At 39.7% G+C, this 25,491-nt stretch overlaps 1 protein-coding gene and 1 long non-coding RNA gene across 2 annotated transcripts in view; one reads left to right on the top strand and one right to left on the bottom strand.

Annotated features, from left to right (window-relative positions):
* KIF11 (kinesin family member 11) overlaps nt 1–9,821 on the top strand; it is a 43,645-nt gene extending 33,824 nt beyond the window's left edge. The window contains exons 19-22 of the mRNA XM_004749657.3: nt 2,369–2,591; nt 4,996–5,147; nt 6,408–6,524; nt 8,396–9,821. Of these exons, the coding sequence (XP_004749714.1) occupies nt 2,369–2,591; nt 4,996–5,147; nt 6,408–6,524; nt 8,396–8,527 (624 nt within the window). The 3' untranslated portion in view covers nt 8,528–9,821. The remainder of the gene's footprint in view (nt 1–2,368; nt 2,592–4,995; nt 5,148–6,407; nt 6,525–8,395) is intronic.
* Nucleotides 6,454–25,464, bottom strand: LOC123388710. Its single transcript, XR_006603211.1, has 3 exons — nt 23,686–25,464; nt 14,878–16,134; nt 6,454–6,585 (listed from the first exon to the last, which is right to left on the bottom strand). It is a non-coding gene; the product is annotated as an uncharacterized LOC123388710 (long non-coding RNA).
* Between the last annotated feature and the right edge of the window lie 27 nt (nt 25,465–25,491).

Genomic DNA, 25,491 nt, shown 5'->3' with positions numbered 1-25,491 from the left:
TTTATTATGTACCTGTCTCCTAGAGTTTGAAATTATTTAACTCCTGTGTCTGATCTGTCCTGTATCCTTGGTTTTTGACTCATTAATGCTTTCAGTTAAGAGCACCCTGTTTTTTTTAATATAATTCAAACCTGTTACTGCTTTAAATATTTAGGATATTGTTCTTATTGCTCAAAGGATACTTGATAGGTTTGTGTGTTTGCTTGATCTGAACACTTGCATAAGGCCTTTGTGGCTTGGTTTTTCTCTCTGTGCTATAAAAGGATTTTACTAATATTCTCAGGAACTAGGTAAAAGAATATAAGTTTTTTTAAAAAAGTAAGTATTTTAAGCTGTACATAAGCTATTATTTTTACCAAAAGGAACCAAGGTTAATGGAGAAATAGCTGATTTCAGGTTGAAACAGAAAATTATACCAGATAAGCCTAGAGGTCCTGTCATACCAAAAAGTAAGAGAGCTATTAAAGATTAGTGGGGTTGTATCAAAAATACATAGGCGCCCCTGATGACATTCCTTTGTTTAAAGATAGTATAATTTGAGTATCAAAAGGAATAATTGCTATAATAGATTAAAATCGATTAAATAGAATAAAGCTTATGAATTCATAAAAATTTCATAGGTCTTTTTTGGATCATGTTAGGGAAACAGTGCATTATTTTGAAAACTGGTAAATAAAGGGAAACAGTTGAGCAACCATGTGTCTTTGCCAAAAGAATTCTATCATGGATTAGCAGGATAGTGGATGAAGAAAAGTGTTTCATAGAAGAATCCCAACTAATGCAGAAGAAATGAAAGAATTTGAAAACCACCATTTGCAATCCTTGTGAGATAACCCCTGTGGATATTAGTTACTGTCCAAACCATTTGATAAAAACTGATGGAGAATTTTTATTTCTTTTTTTTTTTTTCAAGTTTTGTGGGTTTTGGTTTTGGTTTTTGTTTTTTGTAATCTCTACACCCAACATGGGGCTCAAGCTCATGACCCTGAGATCAAGAGTCTCATGCTCTTCTGACTGAGCCATTCTGACTGAGAAGGCAGGCACCCCTTGATTGTGAGCTTTATAATTAATAGGGTGATGACATGGGAACTCACTAATTAATCTTTTTTTTTCTTTCTTTCCTTTTTAAAAATTATATTTATTTTTTTTAAGTAAACTCTACTCCCATCCCTGAACTCACAAACCTGAGATCAAGAGCTGCATGCTCTACCAAATGAGCCAGCCAGGTGCCTCAACTGATTAATCTTTTTTTTTTTTTTTAAGATTTTATTTATTTGACTGAGAGACAGAGAGCACAAGCAGGGGAGTGGCAGGCAGGGGGAGAGGGAGAAGCAGGCTCCCTGCTAATGTGGGAGCCCGATGTGGGGCTTGATCCTAGGAATGTGGGATCATGACCTGAGCCAAAGGCAGCCGCTTAACCGATTGAACCACCAAGGTGCCCCAATGGATTAATCTTAACATGAGAGATGGAACCAGGTATATGTGCTTTTAGCACCACCTACAAAATATTCTTGCCAAACAATTAAAAAGGTATGAGGTAAGGTATCCTATATTAAAAAAGAGTTAAGACCAGAGGGTCTTGGGGCGCCTGGGTGGCTCAGTGGGTTAAAGCCTCTACCTTCGGCTCCGGTCATGATCCCAGAGTCCTGGGATTGAGCCCCACGTCGGGCTCTCTGCTCCGCAGGGAGCCTGCTTCCTCCTCTATCTCTGCCTGCCTCTCTGCCTTCTTGTGATCTCTGTCTGTCAAATAAATAAATAAAATCTTAAAAAAAGACCAGAGCATCGTAAGAGCTGGTTTGCCTGGGATAGTCCTTGTTTACATCTGTTGTTTGGAGGTAATTGTTATTAAGAAGGGCCCTTTTCACTCTGAAAAGTATCCCAGTTTAGGTGATAAATTATATGGTCATCTACTTAAGACAGATCAACCAAATCTAATGATAAATTTAAATAAATTGTGAAAAACATTTGAGATAATTGGTAAAATTTGCATGCTGACTAGACATTTGATAAAAAGAAGTCAGTGCTAAGTTTTTTACATGTGAGAGTGGTCTTAAAAAAGTTCTTAACTCTTAGAGATGTATGCTGAAGTAAGTGGATGAAATGATACAGGATATGCTTTAAAATAATTCTATGGGAGGAGGAGGAGTGGTTAATCTTTTTGATCTATATACCCCAAGTGGCTAATCTTGTTTGATAAATGTTGAAACTGGGTGGTCAATACAAGGGGGAATTCTACTGTTCTCTCTTCTCTTGCATATGTTCTTCAAAGTTTTTACTATGGAAAATTTCAAGGTAAGGAAATAATATGTTGAATAAAATGCTGACAACTTTGATTTTAATAATGAAAGCTCATTTGCATCATTTACAGGTTATAAACCAAGGTTGTGAGGCTGCCAGATCAGAGATCACTGAAAAATTAAATGAACATAAAGCAGTTAATGAGAACCAGCGTAACATTTTTTTTGATCAGATAACTACTGATGAAGAAAAGTTAATGGCACAAAGTCTAGAACTTAATGAAACCATAAAAATTGGTTTGACTAAGCTTAATTGCTTTCTACAACAGGATCTGAAGCTGGATATCCCAACAGGTACTTTAAAGGGAAAAAGAATTAACATTTTTGAAGTTGAAGTCAACCTTGTACTGTGCCAGATGTTCAGAAAAACCAGATCCTGCCATTGCCTGATAGGAATTTGCCATCTCACTGCAGTCATCTCAAATGGAAAAAATGGAACCCTAAAGTATTTTTTTTTATTTTTATTTATTTTTTTTAATTTATTTGACAGACAGAGAGGCAGGTAGAGAGAGAGGAAGGAAAACAGGCTCCCTGCTGAGCAGAGAGCCCGATGTGGGGCTCGATCCCAGAACCCTGGGATCATGACCTGAGCCGAAAGCAGAGGCTTTAACCCAATGAGCCACCCAGGCGCCCCAACCCTAAAGTATTTTTAATCAAGATTAGATGTCATGATATAGGTGACATGTACTGGGCATAAAACTTGGACATTAGAATCAATAAGATTTTATAAATATTTAGGGCACTGGTTTTGTTTAGAGAAGATTTTTATTTACTTTATTTATTTATTTATTTATTTATTTTAAAGATTTTATTTATATATTTGACAGAGAGAGATCACAAGGAGGCAGAGAGGCAGGCAGAGAAAGAGGAGGAAGCAGGCTCCCTGCCAAGCAGAGAGCCCGATGCGGGACTCGATCCCAGGACCCTGAGATCATGACCTGAGCCGAAGGCAGCGGCTTAACCCACTGAGCCACCCAGGCGCCCTATTTACTTTTATTTTTAAGATTTTATTTTAGAGTGTGTGCAAGCAGGGTGGGAACAGAGGGGGAGGGAGAGGGACTAGCCAACTTCAGGCTGAACAGAGCCCAAGGGGGGCTTGAGATCACAATCTGAGCCAAAATTAAGAATCAGAAGCTCTACCAACTGAGCCACCCAGGCAGGCACCCCTTTAGTTATTTACTTATTTTTTAAGATTTTATTTATTTGACAGAGCATGAACAAAAGCAGGGGGAGCACCATGCAGAGGGAGAGGGAAAAGCAGGCTCCCTGCCAAGCAAGGAGCCCAACCAGGGTAACCAGGATCATGACCTGAGTCGAAGGCAGACACTTAACCAACTGAGTCACCCAGGTGGCCCAAAGAGAAGATCTTTTAAAAGCATATAAAAAAAATCCAACAACCATCTATCTAGCACAGTTTGTAAAACATTTTAATACCAGAAATAGTAGACGAATGTAATTACATAAATCTAGTTTAATGGAAAAAGCTTATCATATTGTGCATTGTCTTACGTGTACCTCTCATTTTATCAGAGATGGCAAAGATTATTTTAGGCTATGATGATTTAGAAAAGCCTTCATGGAAGAAGATATGCAAACTATTTAACAGGATGAGTAATCGAACGATTATTTGGATTGCATTTAGGGTTGCATACCCCATAAATACTAAAAATCACTGAATAGATTTTATGGTATGTAAATTATACTTCAAAGCTTTTTTTTAAAGCAATTATGAAAAGAGGCGATGCTAGAGAATGTTAGTTTATTTTCTCCTTAAGAGCCCTGTAATATTTGTTTCCACTTTTCTTTTCTTTTCTTTCTTTTTTTTTTTTTTAAAGATTTTATTTATTTATTTGACAGAGGGAATAAAAGCACGGAGTGGGAGAGGGAGAAGCAGGTTTCCCGCTGAGCAGGGAGCCCAGTATGGGGCTTGATCCCGGGACGCTGGGATCATGACCAAAGCCAAAGGCAGAGGCTTAACCCTCTGAGCCACCCAGGCACCCCTGTTTCCACTTTTCAATGAAATTAGGAATATAAGTGCTAAGCAAAAAGACAAAGAAGTGCTTGTGGAAAATATGAGAGCATGAGTTCATTATAAAGAAATATAATTGCGGGGCACCTTGGTGTCTCAGTAGGTTGAGTATCTGACTTCAGTTCAGGTCATGATCTCAGTGTCCTGGGAATGAGCCCCGTGTCAGGCTTTGTGCTTAGTGGGGAGTCTGCTTGTGGCTCTGCCCCTCCCTCTCCTCATTCTCTCTCTCTTTCTCTCAAATAAATAAAATCTTTAAAATCTTTAATATTTAGCTACTACCAAATTTACAGTGAAATGATCATCCTATCAAAGATCTTATTGGGGGAAAACTACTTATTCCAGGAATCCTGCCATTTCTCAGAACACTCTGATTCCTTTTAGAGCCTACAGCACATCTTTTGTGCATCCTCAGAGATGGATAATTTCATGTTTGGGGGTAGGTTGAATCCTGAAAATAATTGAGTCCATTTAAGATCATTTGTCAAGTTAGGAAATAGTAGTTGTAAAGCAATCTGTACCTGATGAGTAACAGGCTAATTCCCATGTGTGGCAATAGTTATGTCTTTGGAAGATAGAGACTCATGGGGAAGTATACAGCCTAACTTAAAAAAAAATCTTACTCCTATCCCACACTTCAGTCTTTTCCCATTTATATAATGTCCACTAAAGGTACAACACCACAGAGGAAAAATTACGTCTACCCGTCGACACTGGTGAGAACTGAACCACGTGAACAGCTCCTTGATCAGCTGAAAAGGAAGCAGCCTGAACTGTTAATGATGCTAAACTGTTCAGAAAACAACAAGGAAGAGCTCAGTCAGGTAAAATCTAAAACTTCATAATTTTAGTTAGGATTCTCCTTATGTCATTAGCTTTGTATGAAGAATTTTATTCTTTGCCTTTAAATCTTACTCTGTTGCATTAATGGTAGTTATCTGATCCTTAAGCCTAAGCCTGCTGCTTTTATTTTATTTATTTATCTCTCTATCTATCTATTTATTTATTTATTTAAAAAGAAGATTATTTATTTATTTATTTGACAGAGATCACAAGTAGGCAGAGAGGCAGGCAGAAAGAGGGCAGGGAGCAGGCTCCCCGCTGAGCAGACAGCCTGATGCAGGGCTTGATCCTAGGGCCCTGAGATCATATCCTGAGCTGAAGGCAGAGGCTTAACCCTCTGAGCCACCCAGATACCCCAGCCTGCTGCTTTTAATCTGGCCATTTTTTATTATCAAAGTAATAACAATAACCAATATTAATGTTGTGCTTATTATGTGCCAGAGCCTGTGCTAAGTAAGCCCTTTACATGCATATTTACTCAGTTAACACTCTCAGTGGCCCTATGAAGTAGATGCTAGTACTGTTCTCATTGTAGAGGTGAGGAAACTGAGAATTACTTGGTCCCAAGTCACAGGATGGAGCTGGAATCAGAACCTAGAAGATCTCCAGTCTGCTCTTAACTGTAGTAATTATAGACAAGTTGGGAAATAGAAGATAAAAAATAACCTGTAACCCCATTATACTGAGATTACTACTTTTAACATTTTATTATAGGTATGTCTCTATGAGAAAATATATTTGGGATTCTTTTTCTTTCTTTCTTTTTTAATTTTCAGAGTTTTTTTCTTTAAGTAACCACTACACCCAACATGGGGCTCGAACTTAAGACTCTGAGATCAAGAGTCCCATACTCTCACCACTGAGCCAGCCAGGCATCCTCATTATTTTATAGACTTCCTACTTATTTGGTTGAGGTTTAACTTTTACACAATGGACATTGTGTTATTTTCAAAGAAGAAAGCTGCACTTCCTTTTGTGAATTTTTTTTTTTTTTTTAAGATTATATTTATTTATTTGACAGACAGAGATCACAAGCAGGTAGAGAGGCAGGCAGAGAGAGAGAGAGGAGGAAGCAGGCTCCCCGCTGAGCAGAGAGCCTGATGTGGGACTCGATCCCAGGACCCTGAGATCATGACCTGAGCCAAAGGCAGAGGCTTAACCCACTGAGCCACCCAGGCACCCCCTTTTGTGAAGATTTTTAAGTCCTTGGACTTAATCACTCATCTGCCTTCTCATTTTAGGCCGTGGATGAAGAAAAGTCAGTTCTAGGGCACTCTGTTGAAGAGCCTCCAAGTCAGGAACCATCTGTAGATGCTGGTGTGGATTGTTCATCAAGTGGTGGGATTCCATTCTTCCAGGTATGTGGTTCTGTCCTGTCACATCCGCTTTCCACATCTGACAGACGTCTGCCGTTGGCTGCTGAATGGGAAGGCATCAGCAAAGTATTTTGTCATTCCTTTGGGATAGCTTTTGAACTTGTCTGATTTATATTATTTACACGAATATTATCATTGATGAGGGGTTTTCTGTAGGAACATTAAAGGCAAAGCTTAATTTAATCTCCATCCTCAGATAGCACTCTTTAGCTATTACAGTAAGTCCCTACCACTTCCTGTATGCGCACCGTGGATTCTGAGAGCAGTTCCTCTCTTCCCTCCACCTTTGACACAGAAGTCCTGGAGTCTGTGTCTGCTCATACTCAGACTTTGAAAGCTAAGAAGTTTAAAAGACAGAGACTGAAGGCCTCTCAGTTTATATTAGTTTCTCCTACCTGAGGCTTTTCTCTTGTTAAGGATTCTCTCATGTTTCCTGAGCCTCCTCACCTGCCTTGATCTTGTGCAGTTAAATCCTGTGACCTTTTCTAACTCCTTTTCAACACTCTTAGGAGCACCGCACTTTAAACTGCCCGGCATCTTTCCCTTTATTTTGAAGACATGAGCCTAGACACAGTCTATGATGAAATGATCTTCTCACGTAAGACACTGATGTCTACATTTTATAGTTGAAATGTTGCTTGTGATAAGTTTATGTTCTTGTAACCTCGTAGACTTGCAGGTTTTCCCACCAAGGCCTAAAGACCCTCCATCTGCGATTTAAGCTGTTAAAACTTCTACCTTAATTTCTGTTAAACTGTTCTCTCTTTCCCTCAAGGTAATTTTATCCCCAAATCCTTCCTACCTTTTGCTTTATTCTTTACTAAATATATTTCTTTTCATTTTCCAACACTCTCTGCTATCTTTAAAGTTAAGGAAAGAAGAAAAATTAGGAAAAGAAAACCCTTGTGACTACTTAATCCCCTGGCCGGAATCCTTTCCTTACTATCATTTAGGACATTTTAAAGGCTAGGCTTACTGGTTCAGCTGGGGCAGGGAAGTCCCTACAGTACCAGAAAAGATTTGGAATTGGATTTTAAACCTTCAGCTGAAGTCTGAAATGATTTTCTCCCTGCAGCAGTTTCATGTGGGGAAATTTTCTGGGTTTGAAATTCTGAAGTTGGTTTATGATTTTTCTCAGCATGGATGATGATGATGATGATGATGATTATTTTTGCAATGAATGTCATTAGTCTCCTAAAGCTCTCTATGGGCAAATATGAGAATTCCAATGAAATATAATTCCTAAATGAGAAATATGAAATCAGTTTAAGAGAAAAGGTAAAACACAGTTAAAAAAAAATGTCTTGAGGTAGCCATATATCAGATTCTCTGCTTAATATAGAATTGCCTTTTTCGCAAGATACTAAATGTTTGTTTTCCTACAGCAGGCTTTCTCATAGCAGCACTATTGACATTTTGAGCTGGGTGATCCTTTGTTGTGGTGGGCTGTCTTTTTATTATATGAGGTTTGGCAGCATCCTTGACTCCTACACACTAGAAGCCAGTAGTGCCTCCTAGTTTTAACAACCAAAAATGTCTCCAGATATCTTCCTGGAGGAAGGGGGTAAATCGCTCCCTGTTGAGAACCATTGCCCTACAGTAAAGTCTATAATTATGCCTTGGAAAATCATGCAGAAAATTAGTAATTCATTCACCTCACTCCTTCCATTGATGGTAAGATGAAGAAGACATTCATTTCTACCTACTGAACAAATTTTTGGCTCCGATTTGTGCCAAACCTTTTCCACACTTAATTTCTTGCCTATAACCCAGAGGACTTTGAAAATAGAGTGTAGCTAGTATGTATCAAATGTTACTTTATATTGACTTAATTTCTCCCCTTATGTCTATAGCATAAAAAATCACATGCAAAAGACAAAGAAAACAGAGGCATTAATTCAGTGGAGAAGTCTAAAGTGGAAGAAACTACAGAGCATTCTGTTACACGGAGCAGACTACCTCTACGAAACCAGATAAATCTTTAGTTACCTTGAGGATCGGTGATTCTGTTTTTAAGAAAAATGAAAAATAAAACCTATAACTCCAGGATTTGAGCCTTATGTACAGATGAAAAACAAATGGACAATATCAAGGCTATACTGTAAATTAGTTGGATTTACTATGTCTACTCATTTTTCTGTCATGCCTGTAGTTCACTGTGTATTAATTTGGGTTTTATTTGGGACTTGCATTGAGTAAATATGTATTTTTAGTTTTTGATATAAAATAGCCCTTTCCTAAAAAAGGAAAAATATTTTTCTTGTATATCACTAGGTAACACACATATATAAGTTGTACTCTCCTTCTAGGCTTTGACTTATGTAGGTAAATATTGCCAACTCAGTCTTGGGAAGGACCACCTTTGTACTTTTCTTGCTATGATTGAATTATGTGTATCTGCTTGCCTCCTTCCCTAGACTTTTCCATTCTGCATTCTTAGCTCTTTTTCCTTTTTCATTTGTGACCAAACCATTTGTAGAGCTACAAAATGGTATCCATTCTTATTATGAGATAGTGTGAATTTTACTTAGAAGTCTTTAACACTTTCTGTGGTTCTAAAATTATTGTCAACAATAAACTCTAGAAGTAGTCCTTCCTTCAATATTTTTAGTTTGTTTCTCCCAGATGTAAAAGTATTCCTTTATGAGGCCCAACCCATTAACCCCCACAGAGTTTCTAAATAGCCAGCTTCTCTAGAATATAGATTACTCTTATGGGAGAACCACCAAGAACTCTGATTAATGGCTGTGTGGCCTATATGTTATGCAGAAGGTCCCAGTGATTTAAGGGCCTTTTGAAACTTAATTATGACTATAATTTATATTCTTTTGCTTATCTGATGAAACTTTGTACTTTGTATATAATAAAATATGTATATGTATATTTTTCTTTAGTGAAATCTTAACGCTTGGAAGGTTCCTGACAATTTTGATCTAGCAGCCAAATTTATGGAAGTTGAGATTTTTCAGCATGAAGAGCAAGCACACTTAGAAGGAATAGAGGCAAAGAAAAAATTTTATGCCTTCGTCAAGTTAAGTATATAAATTTAGAGACATTTGACTTTGACTGTGGTAGCTAAGTAAAGCCAAGCCCAATTGGAGAATTAGAAAATGTGCTACTTTAAAGAACTAAATTTACCTTGCAGAAGTATTAGTCACCTGAATAAAAATAATGATACAATTTCTCTGCAAAATCAGATGTCAACATAAGCTATGGATAATATCTAACAAAATAAACTGCCTTCAGTAAATCCATTAATAAATTTAGTTTCTACATTGACTTGTTTGCCCTATTATTTCTTATTTGGCAATGGGTATCTTTACAGAGTTTAGCAAGTTGTTCCAAAATTCCTAAAATACACTTTAACACAGATACCATCTAGGACAAAGCACCTTGGTAAACATCCCAGGCTCCTTCAGTCATACTCTAAGGGACTACACCTTAGTATAAGATTAGTGAGAAAGAGATTGGTCCTCACAGGGCCTGATGTCCAGCTTTAAGTCATCTGTTTCCTGACGTTTTGAAATTATCTAGGAATGCTAATGCAACTGACAAGGAAAAACAAATCATTGGAGAATTTTTTTATTTTAAGGAAGTTCCGTACCCAGTGTGGGTCTCAAATTCACAACCCCAAGATGAAGAGTCGTCGCAAGCTCCACTGACTGAGCCAGCCAGGCACCCCAAATCACTGGAGAATTTTAACATCCTACACCTTAAATTAGCTCTACAATTTTTGGTATACAATATCAAGCACTCAAAAAATAACCATCAACAAAAATAGAGTAGGTAGGTAGCTTCAAGGATTTATTCTTCCTGAGGCAAAACATTCAGAAACAACTTTGTCAGAGCTAGGTTTATAGCAACCTAGTGCTCGGTCAAGAGAAGGCAAGCTAAAAACTAAGACATTTTTTTGGTGTTTTACTTGCCCTTGCTCCATCCCCCTTCCCAGCTCCGTGGTGATCTTAAAGACAGCAACCCGCATTCTCAGAGCAGGGCAACCCTGTTCACTCGTCCTGAGGGCGAAGAGGATCTTTTCATCTCAAAAAATTACTCTGTCTGGGCAATCTGAAGGCCTGAAGCAAGGCACTTGCCTTTGTTTTCATCTAATTCACAACTCAAGGTGGAAAAGTAGCAAGCATTTCTCAAAACTATGATAAGGCAAATGAACAACAGGCTACTACCTGCAGCAAAAGATGATAGTTGAGGTAAGATAAAGGAGTGCCTAAAACCTAAGAGGGAAAAGACAGGAGAGAATTTCTTAAGGAAATTAGGCCATTCAAAGACAATGTATATCGGGGAATTGAGAAAGCCACTCATGTCCAGGCCAGTTTATAAACTTAAAGAAAGCTACTTAAAGTAGCTTTTGCTACTGCTGACTGATCCCTACATTCAGCACAAGCAGAAAGTGAAAGCTAAGGCTGATTTTAAATGGCCTAGCTAAGCCCTGAAGTTGTGCTCCAACAGTCTACAAAGACGGATTTTTTTCTTTTCTTTTTTTTAATTTTTGTTTTATTATTTGGTTATTGGCATTCCAGGAAATCTGTCAGCAGTAATACTAGCTGAATGCAAGCAAAAAGAGACTACCAAAGTCAAAGAATTGAGAGTCGAAAACCGTTTAGAAAAGTAGCAAGCCATTGGAGCCACAGCAAAGCTAATGCTGGGCTTGATCCCCACAATCCTGAGATCATGACCTGAGCTGAAACCAAGAGTTGAACACTGAGCCACCCAGGTGGCCTAATACTAAAAATTTCTAACAAAAAACTAAGAAGTATGCAAAAAAACAAAGTATGGCCCACTTAAAAAAAAATTAACACAAACCACCCCTTTCGAAGTAAACATTTTGAAATGAGCTGTCTCAAATATCCTCATAGAGTAAAGGAATTCAGGAGGACAATGTCTCAACAAATAGAGACTTGGTAAATTAAAAAAGCCATATCAGTTTGATATTTTTCAGCCATTTTGAGCTGAAAAATAATAAAATGAAATGATAACACACACAACACTAGAAGCTTCCAATAGCAGATGTGAACAGGTAGTAGAAAGAACCAGTGAACTTGAAGCTGTTATTGAATTGTCTAATGCAAAGTGCAGAAAGAAAAAAGAATGAAGGAAAATGAACACAGCTTAAGAGACCTGTGGAGCACAATGAATCATACCAACATTCTCAAAATGGGAGTACCTGAAGAGAGAAATGGGCAGAAAGCATACTTGAAATAATAGCTGAGGGACACCTGGGTGCCTAAGTCAATTAAGCGGCTGCCTTCATTTGGCTCTCGGGTCATGATCCCAGTGTCCTGGGATCGAGTTCCTCATTGGGCTCCTTGTCCTGCAGGGAGTCTGCTTCTCCCTCTGCGTCTGCCTGCCACTCTGACTGCTTGTGCTCTGTCTCTGACCAAAAAAATCTTAAAAAAAAAAAAAAAAGCTGAAAACTTATCAAATTCTTTACAACAGTTGAATCTTTACATTCAAAAGCTCAATAAATCCAAACAGGAGAAACTCAAAGACCCACAACAAGACACATTATATATTCAAACTGTCAAAAGTTGAAGACAGAATCATGAAAGCAATGTGTGTAGTCTTCAAGGAAATGCAAAGCAAAACCACACCGAGGTACCAGTTCATATCTACAAGGAGAGCTAGAGTAAAAACAGAAAAGAACATGTATTGGTGAGATGTCACACTCACTCTCTCAAATAAATCTAAAACAAAAACAAAAAACCCTCTAAAAAAAAATCCACTCAAAAAATGTGGATGCAGGGGCACCTGGGTGGCTCAGTGGGTTAAAGCCTCTGCCTTTGGCTCAGGTCATGATCCCAAGGTCCTGGGATCGAGCCCCGCATCGGGCTCTTTGCTCAGCGGAGAGCCTGCTTCCTCCTCTCTCTCTCTCTCTCTCTCTCTCTCTCTGCCTGCCTGTCTGCCTATTTGTGATCTCTGTCAAATAAATAAATAAAATCTTGGGGAAAAAAATGTGGATGCAAATGTCCACAGAAACATTATCACAATAGCCAGATGGTGCCCCCAAAATATAGTTCTAAGTGAAAGAAGTCAGATGCAGAAGTTCATATATTGTATATTGTATGATTCCTTTTATACAAAGTATTCAAAAGAGCTAAGTTCATAGAAACAGATTTGCGATTGCCACGGTTGGTTGAGAGGGGAAAGAGGAGTGACTACTTACTAAATATGGAGTTTTCTTTTAGAATGTTGGAAATTTATTGGAACTAGATAGATGTGATAATCATATAATATTGTGAATATAGGACTCAGTTAAGGGTCTGTCTTCCATGATCCCAGCATCCTGGGATCGAGCCCCACATCAGGCTCCCCACTCTGTGGGGAGTCTGCTTCTCCCTCTCCCTCTTCCCCCTGTTCCTGCTCTCTCTCTCAAATAAATAAAGTCTTAAAAAGAGAAATTGCAAGGCAAAAAATAATATTGTGACTATAGTAAATGCTAATTAATTATGTACTTTAATTCCCTAGGGGCACCTGGGTGGCTCAGTTGTTAAGCGTCTGCCTTCAGCTCAGGTCATGATCCCAGGGTCCTGGGATTGAGCCCCACATCCGGCTCCCTGCTCAACAGGAAGCCTGCTTCTCCCTCTCCCACTCCTTGCTTGTATTCCTTCTCTCGCGGTGTCTCTCTCTGTTAAAGTCTTTAAAAAAATAAAGTACCTAAAGCTCTTTATTTTGTAATTGAGGTACTGGCATGTAACAGTTTCAGGTATACAACATAATTATTCATTGAGAAATGACTACAGTAAGTCTGTTGTTTTTTTTTTTTAAAGATTTTATTTATTTATTTGACAGAGATCACAAGTAGGCAGAGAGGCAGGCAGAGAGAGAGGAGGAAGCAGGCTCTCTGCTGAGCAGAGAGCCCGATGTGGGGCTTGATCCCAGGACCCTGAGATCATGACCTGAGCCGAAAGCAGAGGCTTTAACCCACTGAGCCACCCAGGCGCCCTGACCACAATAAGTCTTAAAATGATTCATTTTTTGTTATGTGATTTTGACCTAAATATCCATTCAAAATATTTCTATTGACTCAAGGTGATGTAGCTGAATCATAGTGGCATTAATTGTTGGTAGACTTAATTAGCAGATAGAAAAAAAGTTCTTAAACAAATGCTACAGTTTAAACATATGAAAGGGGCACATGGGTGGCTCAGCTGGTTAAGCATCTGCCTTTGGCTTGGGTCATGATTCCAGGGTCCTGGGATTGAGCTCCACAATGGTCCACCTCTACTGTTCCCCCTGCTTCTCTCTCTCTCTCTCTCTGCTAAATGAATAAATAAAAATCTTTTAAAAATATATCAAAAATTAAAAATGTGTAGACATGCCTAGGTGGTTCAGTCAGTTAAACATCCAACTTGATTTCAGCTCAGTCATGATCTCAGGGTCATGAGATTGAGCCCTGTGTTGGGCTCCGTGCCAAACACAGAACCTGCTTAAGATTTTCTCTCTCCCCTGGGCGCCTGGGTGGCTCAGTGGGTTAAGCCGCTTGCTGCCTTCGGCTTGGGTCCTGGGATTGAGTCCCGCATTGGGCTCTCTGCTTGGCAGGGAGCCTGCTTCCCTCTCTCTGCCTGCCTCTCCATCTACTTCTGATTTCTCTCTGTCAAATAAATACATAAAATCTTTAAAAAAAAAAAAAAAGATTTTCTCTCTCCCTCTCCCTCCGCCCCTACCCCATCCCCACTCACATGCTCTCTGTCTCTCTCAAAAAAATAAATAAATGAAAATAAAAATGTGTACCACCTGTGCTCATAAAGCACAGCTATGTAATAGTCCTTTGAAAAATAACTTTGTATACAAAGAGATAGACCTGGACCAAAAGAAGAAAGATAATGGAAACAAATCACAGAAACTTCAGCGAATGGAGCTATAAAATGAGATCTTTCAAAATCAGCCATTTAAAGAATTTAAAGACATGAAATATTTTGGATGATAACTGGAAATTATTAAAAAATCAGATGGAAATTCTAGAACTGAAAAATACAACAAATTATAAACAAAATGGGCTTAGTTTGCTGAACAGCTAAAGGGAGTATTAAAAAGTGGATGACAGGTTACAAGAAAATAGTTACCTTCAGCATAACAAGACAAATGGACAAGAAACAAAAAAAATGGTCTGGTGAAAAGGTCTAACAGACATATAATTAGAGCCTCCAAAGAAAGGAGAGAGAATGACTGAACCTCTGTAAATCTCAAGCAGGATGAATATCAGGTCATACCAAGGTACACCACAGTTAAAGTGCTAAACGCCAACAATAAAGAAAAAAATCTTTTAAGTAACTAGAGAAAAAAAAGATATGATTTTCATAGGAAAAATAATTAGGCCCACCTGTCTGTGCAGCCTTCCCTGTGGTCCTGAGCCCTTGAAGGATGGAAGGATGCTATTCCTTGATTCTTGGGGTTTCCTGGTGGGTGGAGGATTGAGGTGTGGAGGTTGAGGAAGGTTTTCTACTGTGCAGGTCCAGCCCTACTCCTAAGCGGGCCCTACGCCCCAAGTCTTGGGGGAGTTGGGTCTTCTCGGTGATCCTGAGGGTAGCCAAATTGCCCACATCTTTTGCAGGTTCTTTGCAGGGAAGAGTGTCCTGCCCTTCCCCTAGGAATAGAAGTTTTGTTTGTTTGTTTTTTACCTTTATCTCAATCACCGTGGTCTTCTGTGGTCTTCGCCTGTTCCCTGCAAGGGTGTTGCCCTTCTCCCTAGGGCTTTTGACTCTAAGGAAGTAGGGTCTGGGCAGAGCTCCATGTCTTTCTTGTAGTGATGGCTGCTCCCTTTCCAAGCCTGCATCTCTGCCTCTGGTCTCTCTGAAGCACCTGGTGAATTCTGAGAAGAGCCTGCTAGTGGGTATAAATTCCCATTGTGTCTGCACTTTCAGGGATTCTACACTTCTTGTTACCTCACGGTAAGCCTTTAGCAGTTAATATTAAAAATCTACCTGAATTCTTCTTACAGGTATACATGGTATCTGGTGTCTCCTCCTGCCAGGCTCTGCCACAGGTCAGCTACGGCTCTTCCCTGTGTCTCCTTGGGAAGGTCTGTCTCTCCTGAGAGTATTTGGCTGACCTGAAACCTTAGCTCTTGGATGTGTTCAAGAGAAGTTATGTGGTTTATCTCTTTTTTTTTTTTTTTTTTTTTTTTGTAGATCTATCTCCCCGGTGGGAGCAGACTCAGTGTAATCTCACATTAACATTGTCTAACTTGTCAGACAAATAGTGGAAGTGAGTTCAAGAGTGATTTCCTTTTCAAATGTGTACTTATTTTGTTCCTATTCTACTCGTCTTAAACAAAATAATCATATGCTTACTTCCATTTCTTCTGCCCCTTGCCAGTCAAGAGTCTTTCCCAGTCTATCTGGTCACCCTTTATGCCTTTAAGATACTTCCCCAATGTGTACTTGAAGAGACCTAGGAAAATAAAAATTTGATCTGATATTGCCTTAGATTTACTCTAACCTCTTTATTCGAAAGCTTTTGTTTTGAAGGAAGCTGAAGATCTTGTTGCTTTACCTGGGCTCAGCATAGTATCTGATGAAGTAAATGGCTTTGGTTGAGCAGGAACAATGGTAGCAGATCTCACTTGGGACATTTTCCCCTAAAGAGAAAGAGAAAGAAGAGAAACTGGCAAAGACCACTTCATAGATACATTCTGTTAAAAATGTTATTTTAGGGGCGCCTGAGTGGCTCAGTAGGTTGAGAGTCTACCTTCAGTTCAGGTCATGATCTTGTGGTCCTGGGATCTAGTCTGGCATCCTGCTCCTGCCTCAGTGAGGAGTCTGCTTCTCTCTCTTCCTCTCACTTGCCCTTCCCCACTGCTCATTCTCTCTTTCAAATAAATAAAATCTTTAAAAAAAAAAAGGAATTGCAGAATCATTATATTATATGCCTGAAATTCATATAACACTGTGTGTTAACTATACGGGAATTAACATTAAAAAGTTAATATAATTTTAAAAAATGGAAATAGGGGCACCTGGGTGGCTCAGTCATTAGGTGTCTGTTTTCCGCTCAGGTCATGGTCCTGGGTTCAAGCCTTACGTCTGGCTCCACTGAGCCAGCTTCTCCCTCCCCTGCCTGGTGCTCCCCCTACTTGTGCACTCTCTCTGTATCAAGTAAATAAAAAGAAAAAAAGAAGAGGGGAGAGAACTTTTTTTTACCATTAGATATTCTTTCCTGCTTTGTCAAAGATTAACTGACCATATAGTTGTGCATTTATTTCTGGGTTTTCTATTCTGTTCTATTGATCTATATGTCTGTTTTTGTGTCAGAACCACACTGTTTTGATTACTATAGCTTGGTAGTATATCTGGAAATCTGGGATTGTGATATCTCCAGTTTTGTTCTTCTTTTTCAAGATTGCTTAGGCTATTGGGGTCTTTTGTGGTTCCGTACAAATTTTAGCATTGTTTGTTCTAGTTCTGTGAAAAATGCTTGTGGTATTTGATAGGGATTGCATTAAATCTATAGACTGCGTTGAGTAATAGATATTTTAACAATTTTGGTCTTCTAGTCCATGAGCATGGAATGTCTTTCCATTTCTTTGTGTCATCTTCAATTTCCTTACTCAGTGTTTTATAGTTTTCAGAGTATAGGTCTTTCACCTTTTTGGTTAGGTTTATTCCTAGGTATCTTATTATTTTGGGTGCAATTGTAAATGGGATTATTTTCTTTTTAAGGATTTTTTTTATTTTTAAAAAAAGGTTTATTTATTTTAAAGAAAGAGAACATGCAGAAGTTGGGAGACAAAAAGAGGGAGAAGGAGAGGGACAAGCAGACTCTGAGCTGAATGTGGAGCCTGACTTGGGGCTCAATCCCATGATCCTGAGATCACAACCTGAGCCCAAATCAAGAGCTGGACATCTAAGCACCTGAGCCACCTAGGAACCTTTTAAGATTTATTTATAAGCAATCTCCACACCCAACATGGGGCTCAAACCCACAAGTCCAAAATCAAGAGTTGCATGCTCTATCAACTGAACCAGCCAACATCTCCCTGCCCCCCAAATTGTTTTCTTAATTTCTCTTTCTGCTGTTTCATTATTGGTGTATAGAAATGCAACAGATTTTTGTACATTAATTTTTGTATCCTGTAACTTCATTGAATTTGTTTATCTTGGTGGAGTTCTGTGGATTTTCTATATATAGTATCATGTCACCTGCAAATAGTGAAAGTTTTACTTCTTCCTTACTGACCTGGAGTTTTTATTTCTTTTTGTTGTCTTCAGTGGCTAGGACTTCCAGTACAATTTGAATAAAAGTGATAAGAGACATCCTTGTCTTGTTTCTGATCTTAAGGGAAAACTCTCAGGATGATGTTAGCTGTGGGTTTTTTATATATGGCTCTTATTATGTTGAAGTATGTTCCTTCTAAACCTATTTTATTGAGGGCTTTTTTATTTTTTTAAATCATGAATGGATGTTGTACTTTGTAAAATGTTTTTTTTTTTTTTTTGGTATCACTTAAAATGATCATATAGGGGCGCCTGGGTGGCTCAGTGGGTTGAGCTGCTGCCTTCGGCTCAGGTCATGATCTCAGGGTCCTGGGATCGAGTCCCGCATCGGGCTCTCTGCTCGGCGGGGTGCCTGCTTCCCTCTCTCTCTCTCTCTGCCTGCCTCTCCATCTATTTGTGATTTCTCTCTGTCAAATAAGTAAATAAAATCTTTTAAAAAAATGATCATATAATTCTTATCCTTTCTCTTATTCATGTGATGTAGCATGTTGATTGATTTGCAAATATTGAATCAGACTTGCAACACAGGAATCAATCAATCAATCAATCAATTGATTGTGGTGAATGATTTTTAAAATATATTATTTTATTTGGTTTGCTAGTATTTTATTGAAGATTTTTTTTAAGAGATAGAGGTGGAGGGTGTAGGAGGGGTAGAGGGAGAGGGAGCGAATCTTAAGCAGACTCCACACCCAGTGGTGAGCCTAATGCTGGGCTTGATCTCACAACCCCAAGATTATGACCTGAGCCAAAATCGAGAGTTAGACACTTAACTGACTGAGCCATGGAGGTGCCCTTTATTGAGGATTCTTGCATCTGTGTTCATCAGGGATATTTTTTTCTGGCTTCCTTCACATAGCAAAGTGTTCACATAGCAGAAACAAAATAAAAAATAAACAAGTGGGACAACATCAAACCAAAAAGCTTCTGCACAGCAAAATAAATCATCAACAAAGTGAATGAACAATCTGTAGAACGGGAAAAAAAGTTTGCAAATTATATATCTGGCTAGGGTTAATATCCAAAACATATAACAAATTCATATGATTTAATAATAAAAAACAAAATATCCCCTTTAAAAGCGAGCAAAGAACCTGAACAGACATTTCTACAAAAAAGATTTATGAAAGGCTAACAGGTACATGAAAAGATTCTCAACATCATTAGTCATTAGGGGAATGAATGCAAATTCAAACCACAATGAGCTATTACCTCCTGCCTGTTAAAATGACCATCTTAAAGAAGAGAAGAGACAATAAAAAAGCTGGTGCAGATATGGAGAAAAGGGAGTGCTTGTGTATTGTTGGTGGGATCATAAACTGGTATGGCCACTGTGGAAAACAGTATGAAGGATCCTCACAAAATTTAAAATAAAACCACTATATGATCCAGCAATTCCTTTTCTGGGACTATATCCAAAGACAATAAAACCCTACCTCAACAGGATATCTGCACCATCATGATGTTCATAGCAGCATTATTTACAAGAGCCAAGACATGGAAACAACTTAAGTGTCCATCAGTGGATGAGTGGATAAACATAGGGAATATTATGCAGCCACAACAATTAAGGAAATCTTAGTTTCGTGATAGCATGAATGGACCCTGAAGGCATTATGCCAAGAGAAAAAAGTCAGACAAGAAAAGGCAAATACTATATAATCTCACTTACATGTGGAATCCAAGCAAAACAAAACAAAACACCTCTATGAGAAAGAAATAAAAATGTGGCTACCAGAGGTAGGGGGTCAAGGGTGGGGAATTGAAGGAATATGGTTAAGAGGTACAAAATCCTAGTTAAAGGATAAATATTCCATTGCTAGGATGCCCCACATTTTATTTATCCATTTATTGGTTGAAGGACTTTTGGGTTGTTTCCACTTTTTGGGAATTATAATTCTATTATGAACATTTGTGTACAAGTTTTTGTATGGACATTTATTTTCATTTTTGGGGGTACGTACCTAGAAGTGGAACGACTGGGTCATGTGGTGACTCCATGTTTAAACTTTTCAGGAACTGTCAGTTTGTTTTCTGGAGCAGCTGCTTCATTTTATGTTGCCACCAGCAATGGATGGAAATTCCAAATCTCTACAACCTTACCAACATTTGTTATTTCCTTATTAAAAAATATATATATATATTATAGCTCTGCTAGTGGGAAGTAGTACCTTATTGTGGTTTTGATTTGCATTTCCCTCATATGTAGTGACATAGTACATCTTTTCATGTGCTTATTGGCCATTTGTTTTTTGAAGATTTTATTTATTTATTTACTTGAGAGAGAAGGAGAACATGGCAGGGAAGGGAGAAGGAGAGGGAGAGATTCTCGACCAAACTCTGCACTGAGTGTGGAGCCCAACACAGTGGGGGGGTTTCAATCCACGACCTTGAGATCATGACCCTAGCAGAAACCTAAAGTCTCACGCTTAACTGACTGAACCATCCAGGCATTCCATCTGTTTGTATGTCTTCTTTGGAGAAATGTCTATTCAGATCTTTTGCCATTAAAAAAATTGGGTTCTCTTTTTATTAGGGTTCCTTACTTTTCTAATTAGACAAATAAATAGTATAAGTTTCACCAAACCTTTCATGATCAATACACCTACATTATGGTGCTAAGTATGTTAGAGTAAGTATTTCATAGTATGTGAAATGCAGACATCATGAAAGCGATGTCATGGTGATTATTACCCATGTGTTCCAGAGCTCTGATCCCAGCCATGACGCGGGTGAGACATTTCTATCTAATCTCATTAGCATTTTGCAAGTTAGTAAAGCCCTAAAACATGAATTAGATTTTGTCAAGTTTTAAGTTAAATGTAATACAATGATTTGATATGTGACATAAGTGATTTAGTCATCCCAATATTTGAGGGTAATAAAACTTTTACTGTAAGTAAAAATAGAACCAAATTGCTATAATAAAATCCACTGATGCTTTTTTTTTTTTAAATATTTTATTTACTTATTTGACACAGAGAAAGAGATCCCAAGTAGGCAGAGAGGCAGGCAGAGAGAGAGGGGGAAGCAGGCTCCTCGCTGAGCAGAGAGCCCGATGCGGGACTCAATCCCAGGACCCTGGGATCATGACCCGAGCTGAAGGCAGAGGCTTTAACCCACTGAGCCACCCAGGTGCCCCCCACTGATGTTTTTTTAAAAAATTTTTTTCTTGTGATGAGAACTTTTTTTTTTTTAAAGATTTTATTTATTTGACAGAGAGAGAGAGAGACAGAGATCACAAGCAGGCAGAGAGGCAGGCAGAGGCAGAGAGAGAAGCAGGCTCCCCACTGAGCAAGAAGCCTGATGTGGGGCTTGATCCCATGACGCTGAGATCATGACCTGAGCTGAAGGCAGTGGCTTAGCCCACTGAGCCACCCAGGCACCCCAATTGTGATGAGAACTTTCTAAAAAAGATTTTTTACTTACAGAGAGAGAGCAGAGTGAGACAGAGAGCACAAGTGGGGAATGAGGGGGCGGGAGATGGGAGTAGAGGCAGAGGGAGAGGGAGAAGCAGCCTTCAAGCTAAGCAGGGACCTTGAAGATACCAGACTTGATCCCAGAACCCTGGGATCATGATCTGAGCCAAAGGCACACGCTTAACTGACTGAGCCACCCAGGCGCCCTGATGCTTTCAAGCTTTAGCTAATTTGAAGTTTTACCTCTATGTATATTTAATTATTGAAAATAAGTTGATTTGTCTATTTGTAAAGTTTATTTGTCCTAATGCATTTAATGAACATACTGTTCATCTGCTACCAAAAAAAAAAAAAAAAAGAAGTTTCAAAACAATTACCAAAGTTAGATAAATTAGAGGTAAGACTCACCTTCTCTCCCTACAAAGGTTAGTTTCTTTTATAGTAGCAGTGACTAAAATAAATGGTGCCAAATTTTTGGACAGAGTCTTGTTTAATTCAGAATATAATTAAAATCTCATGTAGCTTTATTGGTTTTAGTATCCAGCAGAGAAAAAATATTGAAACTCCAAGAGATTTTGAATTAAATAGCTACAACAGTTTTGTTTTATTAGTTCTGACTGTGTGAAAAAAAATTATAAGGACAACTTCGGAAAAACCTAGTTCTTTTAGAGCCCCAAATGACTTTTAAAACAATAAAACAAACTATAAAACCTACACAAGTGATATTAAAAATTATGTAGTTCAATAAATGTGACATTCACAAATGTGGTTGTAATTTTTTTTTTAACTATAGTAAAATGAACATGGATCTGATGACTGGATTTAGAAGAGATGGTGTTATATAGCTTAACAGAATTAAGTGCTTCAACTTGCTGGTGAGCGTTATGTAGCAGAGCTGGAATGTTCTATCAATGCCTTTTAAGATCTCCATCTAACTCCCAGGGTCTGTGGCAATTAAAGAAAGGGATGATGCTTCCTTTTCCTATAATAGTGTTTATTTTCCTAGCACTTTAATATTTATTTTTGGAAGGTTTGTAGATTTAGATTTTTTTTTTTCTTTTTTTGCCTGGTGGCTGAGTCATGCACAGAATAAGCTACAAACCCATACTATTTTTGAAGATAGAACTTAATGGCTAGTGATTTACTATAAGGGCATTATACGAACTGATCCCCTCAATTGCTTGGTAGGTAGAAGGGGCAAGAAAAGAAGAAAAACAAAGATGAGGGAAAGACAGTTTGTGAAGAAAACAATAATCAGTCACCTGGTTAGTTCACTGAGGTCCTAATCTTTGAAGAGCCAAACATAACTTCTGAAGGTTCCTATGAGCTTTGGATAATAATTGTCCTTTCTTTGTCCCCAGATCATGTCTCTGTCCTTGGTACACAGAACACAATTGGCTTTCACAGTATTCCAGCACCTGGCTGACTTCTCCACTAACTGGTGGAATGGGCACAACATCAGACCGGACCACAGAGGGACCTATGATTTGTAAACAGGCCTCCATGATGGCTTCCAGGGAAAATGTACTACCCGAACTTGTACGCAGATTTCACAAATAATTCAAATAATTTTTACCTTAAAAAATGAGACTGCTTTCATTTCTTTAATATCTAAAATCATACTTTAAAAATTTTTTATACTGGAAAATTTCAAGTCTACAAAGAAGCTGACTAGTACAATGCATATCAGTATACTCTTCACCTAAATTCACCAATGAATAATTTTCTAATTTGTTTTATCTCCTTATCTGTACATGTGTGTATAATGGTTTGTGTATATATATGTTGTGTGTATGTATTGAACTATATGAAAGTTACGGATGTCAAGACCTTCACCCCTACTTCAGTCCACACGTCCCCAAAATGAGGACATTTTACTCACAATACTTATGTCATCTAATTTACAATTCATTTTCAGTTTTACCCTTTTAGCTTCCCAATTGTCTTTCATGGCTTTCTTTTTAAAAATCCAGAATCTAATCGGTTGGTGTGATATTATGAGAGGTTTCAAAAATCCTCATCCTCAACAATGTTTCACTTGATGGTCCTTTTTTTTTTTAATTTTATTTATTCATTTGAGAGAGAGAACACAGAGGGAGGGTGAGAGGGAGAAGCAGACTCCCCACTGAGCAGGGAGCCCATGTGGGGCTCGATCCCAGGACCCTGAGATCATGACCTGAGCAGAAGGCAGACGCTTAATCAACTGAGCCACTCAGACACCACTCACTTGATGGTTGAATTATTACATTTAAAAAAATTTATCAAAGTTTTAAATTTGTTAGCTGGCATCCTTCCAGCTTTACTATCCACCATCCCTCTCTCTCTGAGCTATGGAGAGTGAGACTATGAACTGTTACATTCAATGTGTTATAATCCAAAATGTGCTTCTGATACTTAAAGTACCTCAAATTTGGCCAATGGAAGACTCATCAGGGTGGGTCTGTCTTCATTCTGTGGTTTCTAGCACAAGATGCCTTGAGCTCACCTTGTACTTACCATGCCCCAGACCTAGAATCAGCCACTTCTTCCAGGACCTACTTATGCTATGAGTAGGTCACCCATCCACATGGTTCAATTCTCCAAATATTCATAAAGTATACAGCAAGTTCTTCCTTCAACTCCACCTCTCTCTTCACGGACAGCCGATGTTACTAGTTTTTTGTGTCCTCTTCCAGATAGAGTTTACCTAATAGAACAAAGGCACAGATAAATACCCCGACTCTTTCCTAACATTTTACCTCAAATGATAGCATATTACATTCACTGTGTTCGTCTGTCATCAGATGCCTATGACTCCAACCCCAAAAGACTAGGAGACTTTAGGCTAAGTTTCAGATTTTCAGAAAGTTCTGGGAGGATGATTGACCAAAGCTGCACTGACAACGCTCACATGCTATTCCTTGAATATTCGTCCCTCTCTAGGTTCTTTGACAACTTCTCATTTTTCAAACATCACTTCCTTGGAGAGTACTTTCCGTTCCTTAACACGCCCCCTCCCCCAGCTAGGTGACGTCCCTGGTTATTAGGTTTCGGATCATTATGTACTTCTCCTTCCTAGCACACACATAAGTCACAGCATTAAAATTTGTTTCCTGCCTCCGTGAGGAACGGAACTACATCTGTCTTGTTCACTGCTGCCACATAGTAGTTGCTCAACAGAAATGTGCGCAGTGAAACTCGAATGCGGGCCAGCCGGCTTCCAGTTCACTCTTCTTTCGTCGGCGACCCCTCTTTAGTTGGTGAAATTGTTCCAAGATGTAAATAAAACATCTCAATAGGAAAAGCTGGGAAATGTGTATTTCCATGATTAATGGAGGACCTTAGCAGAAACTGCTCACCGCGAGGTGTGACTACCGCAGGAGGGCGTCAATCAAGAAAATGCCCCCTTGGCCCTCAGGCGAGTGGAGCTGCACAGAGCCGAGGCCACAAGGCGTAGAGCCACGGATTCAATAGAAAACACGTGCAAAACGGGAAAGCGGTGCTGCGCGCAGCTGCGACCCCCAGGACCCGGGGATAGGGGACACAGAGCAACTCCCATCGGGGCGGAGAAGGCTGCACAACTTCTACCTGGCACTGTAAGACCCAGGCTTTCCCCTGATTCCTTCCCAAAGCGGCTTCTGCCAGCGACCTCATGGAAGTGGCCGAGTGCGGGGAGCCCACAAATGCAATGGGCTGGAGCGGCCACGAGCCCGGGGCCCCCGAAGTCTCGTCGTCCTTACGCCAACTGGGACGTAGCTAAGGGCTAGAGCTCTCTCTTTGGAGCCGCCCCAGGAACTCAGGGCACTCTCCCGCTACGAGCTCCGGAGATGCCCCAGGCAACAGCCAGTGCCACCGTTACTCCAGGGAGCGCGCCGACAGGGAGAATACTTTTAGGCCGGCGAAGGGGCGACTCTGCCGGTGGCCTCTCCGCCTGTCCCGCTCAAGCCTAGCTGCCCCGAGCCTGGGGCCGGCTACTGCCAGCCTGGGCCCGGGCCCGGACTAGTGCCCCCCGAGTTTCGGCAGAGTTGCCTCCCGGCAGGAGCTGGGACTACTTGAGTCCGTGTTTCAGGCGCTACTTTCTTCCTGTCTCCCCACGACGCACGCGGCCTTAGGCTTCCTTCGAGGGCTTTCCTGGCCAGGGTGCCTGGCGCCCGGAGCGACGGCGGCGACAGCCGGGCACCGAGGCGCAGGGTCCCTGGAGCCTAAGGCGAGCGCGTCCCGGGGGGCGGGAGCTCGGCCGGCGGGGGCGGGCCGAGGGTGGGGGCGGGAGGCGGCTCCCGGGGCCCCGCGCCATTGGCCGCAGGGACCGGCGGCAGGAAGGGG

Source organism: Mustela putorius, unplaced genomic scaffold, assembly GCF_011764305.1.
Source record: "Mustela putorius furo isolate JIRA1106 unplaced genomic scaffold, ASM1176430v1.1 tig00003909_pilon_pilon_pilon, whole genome shotgun sequence".
NCBI lineage: Eukaryota > Metazoa > Chordata > Mammalia > Carnivora > Mustelidae > Mustela > Mustela putorius.
The sequence above is the reverse complement of the archived record's forward strand: the minus strand, read 5'-3'. Positions and strand labels throughout refer to the sequence as shown.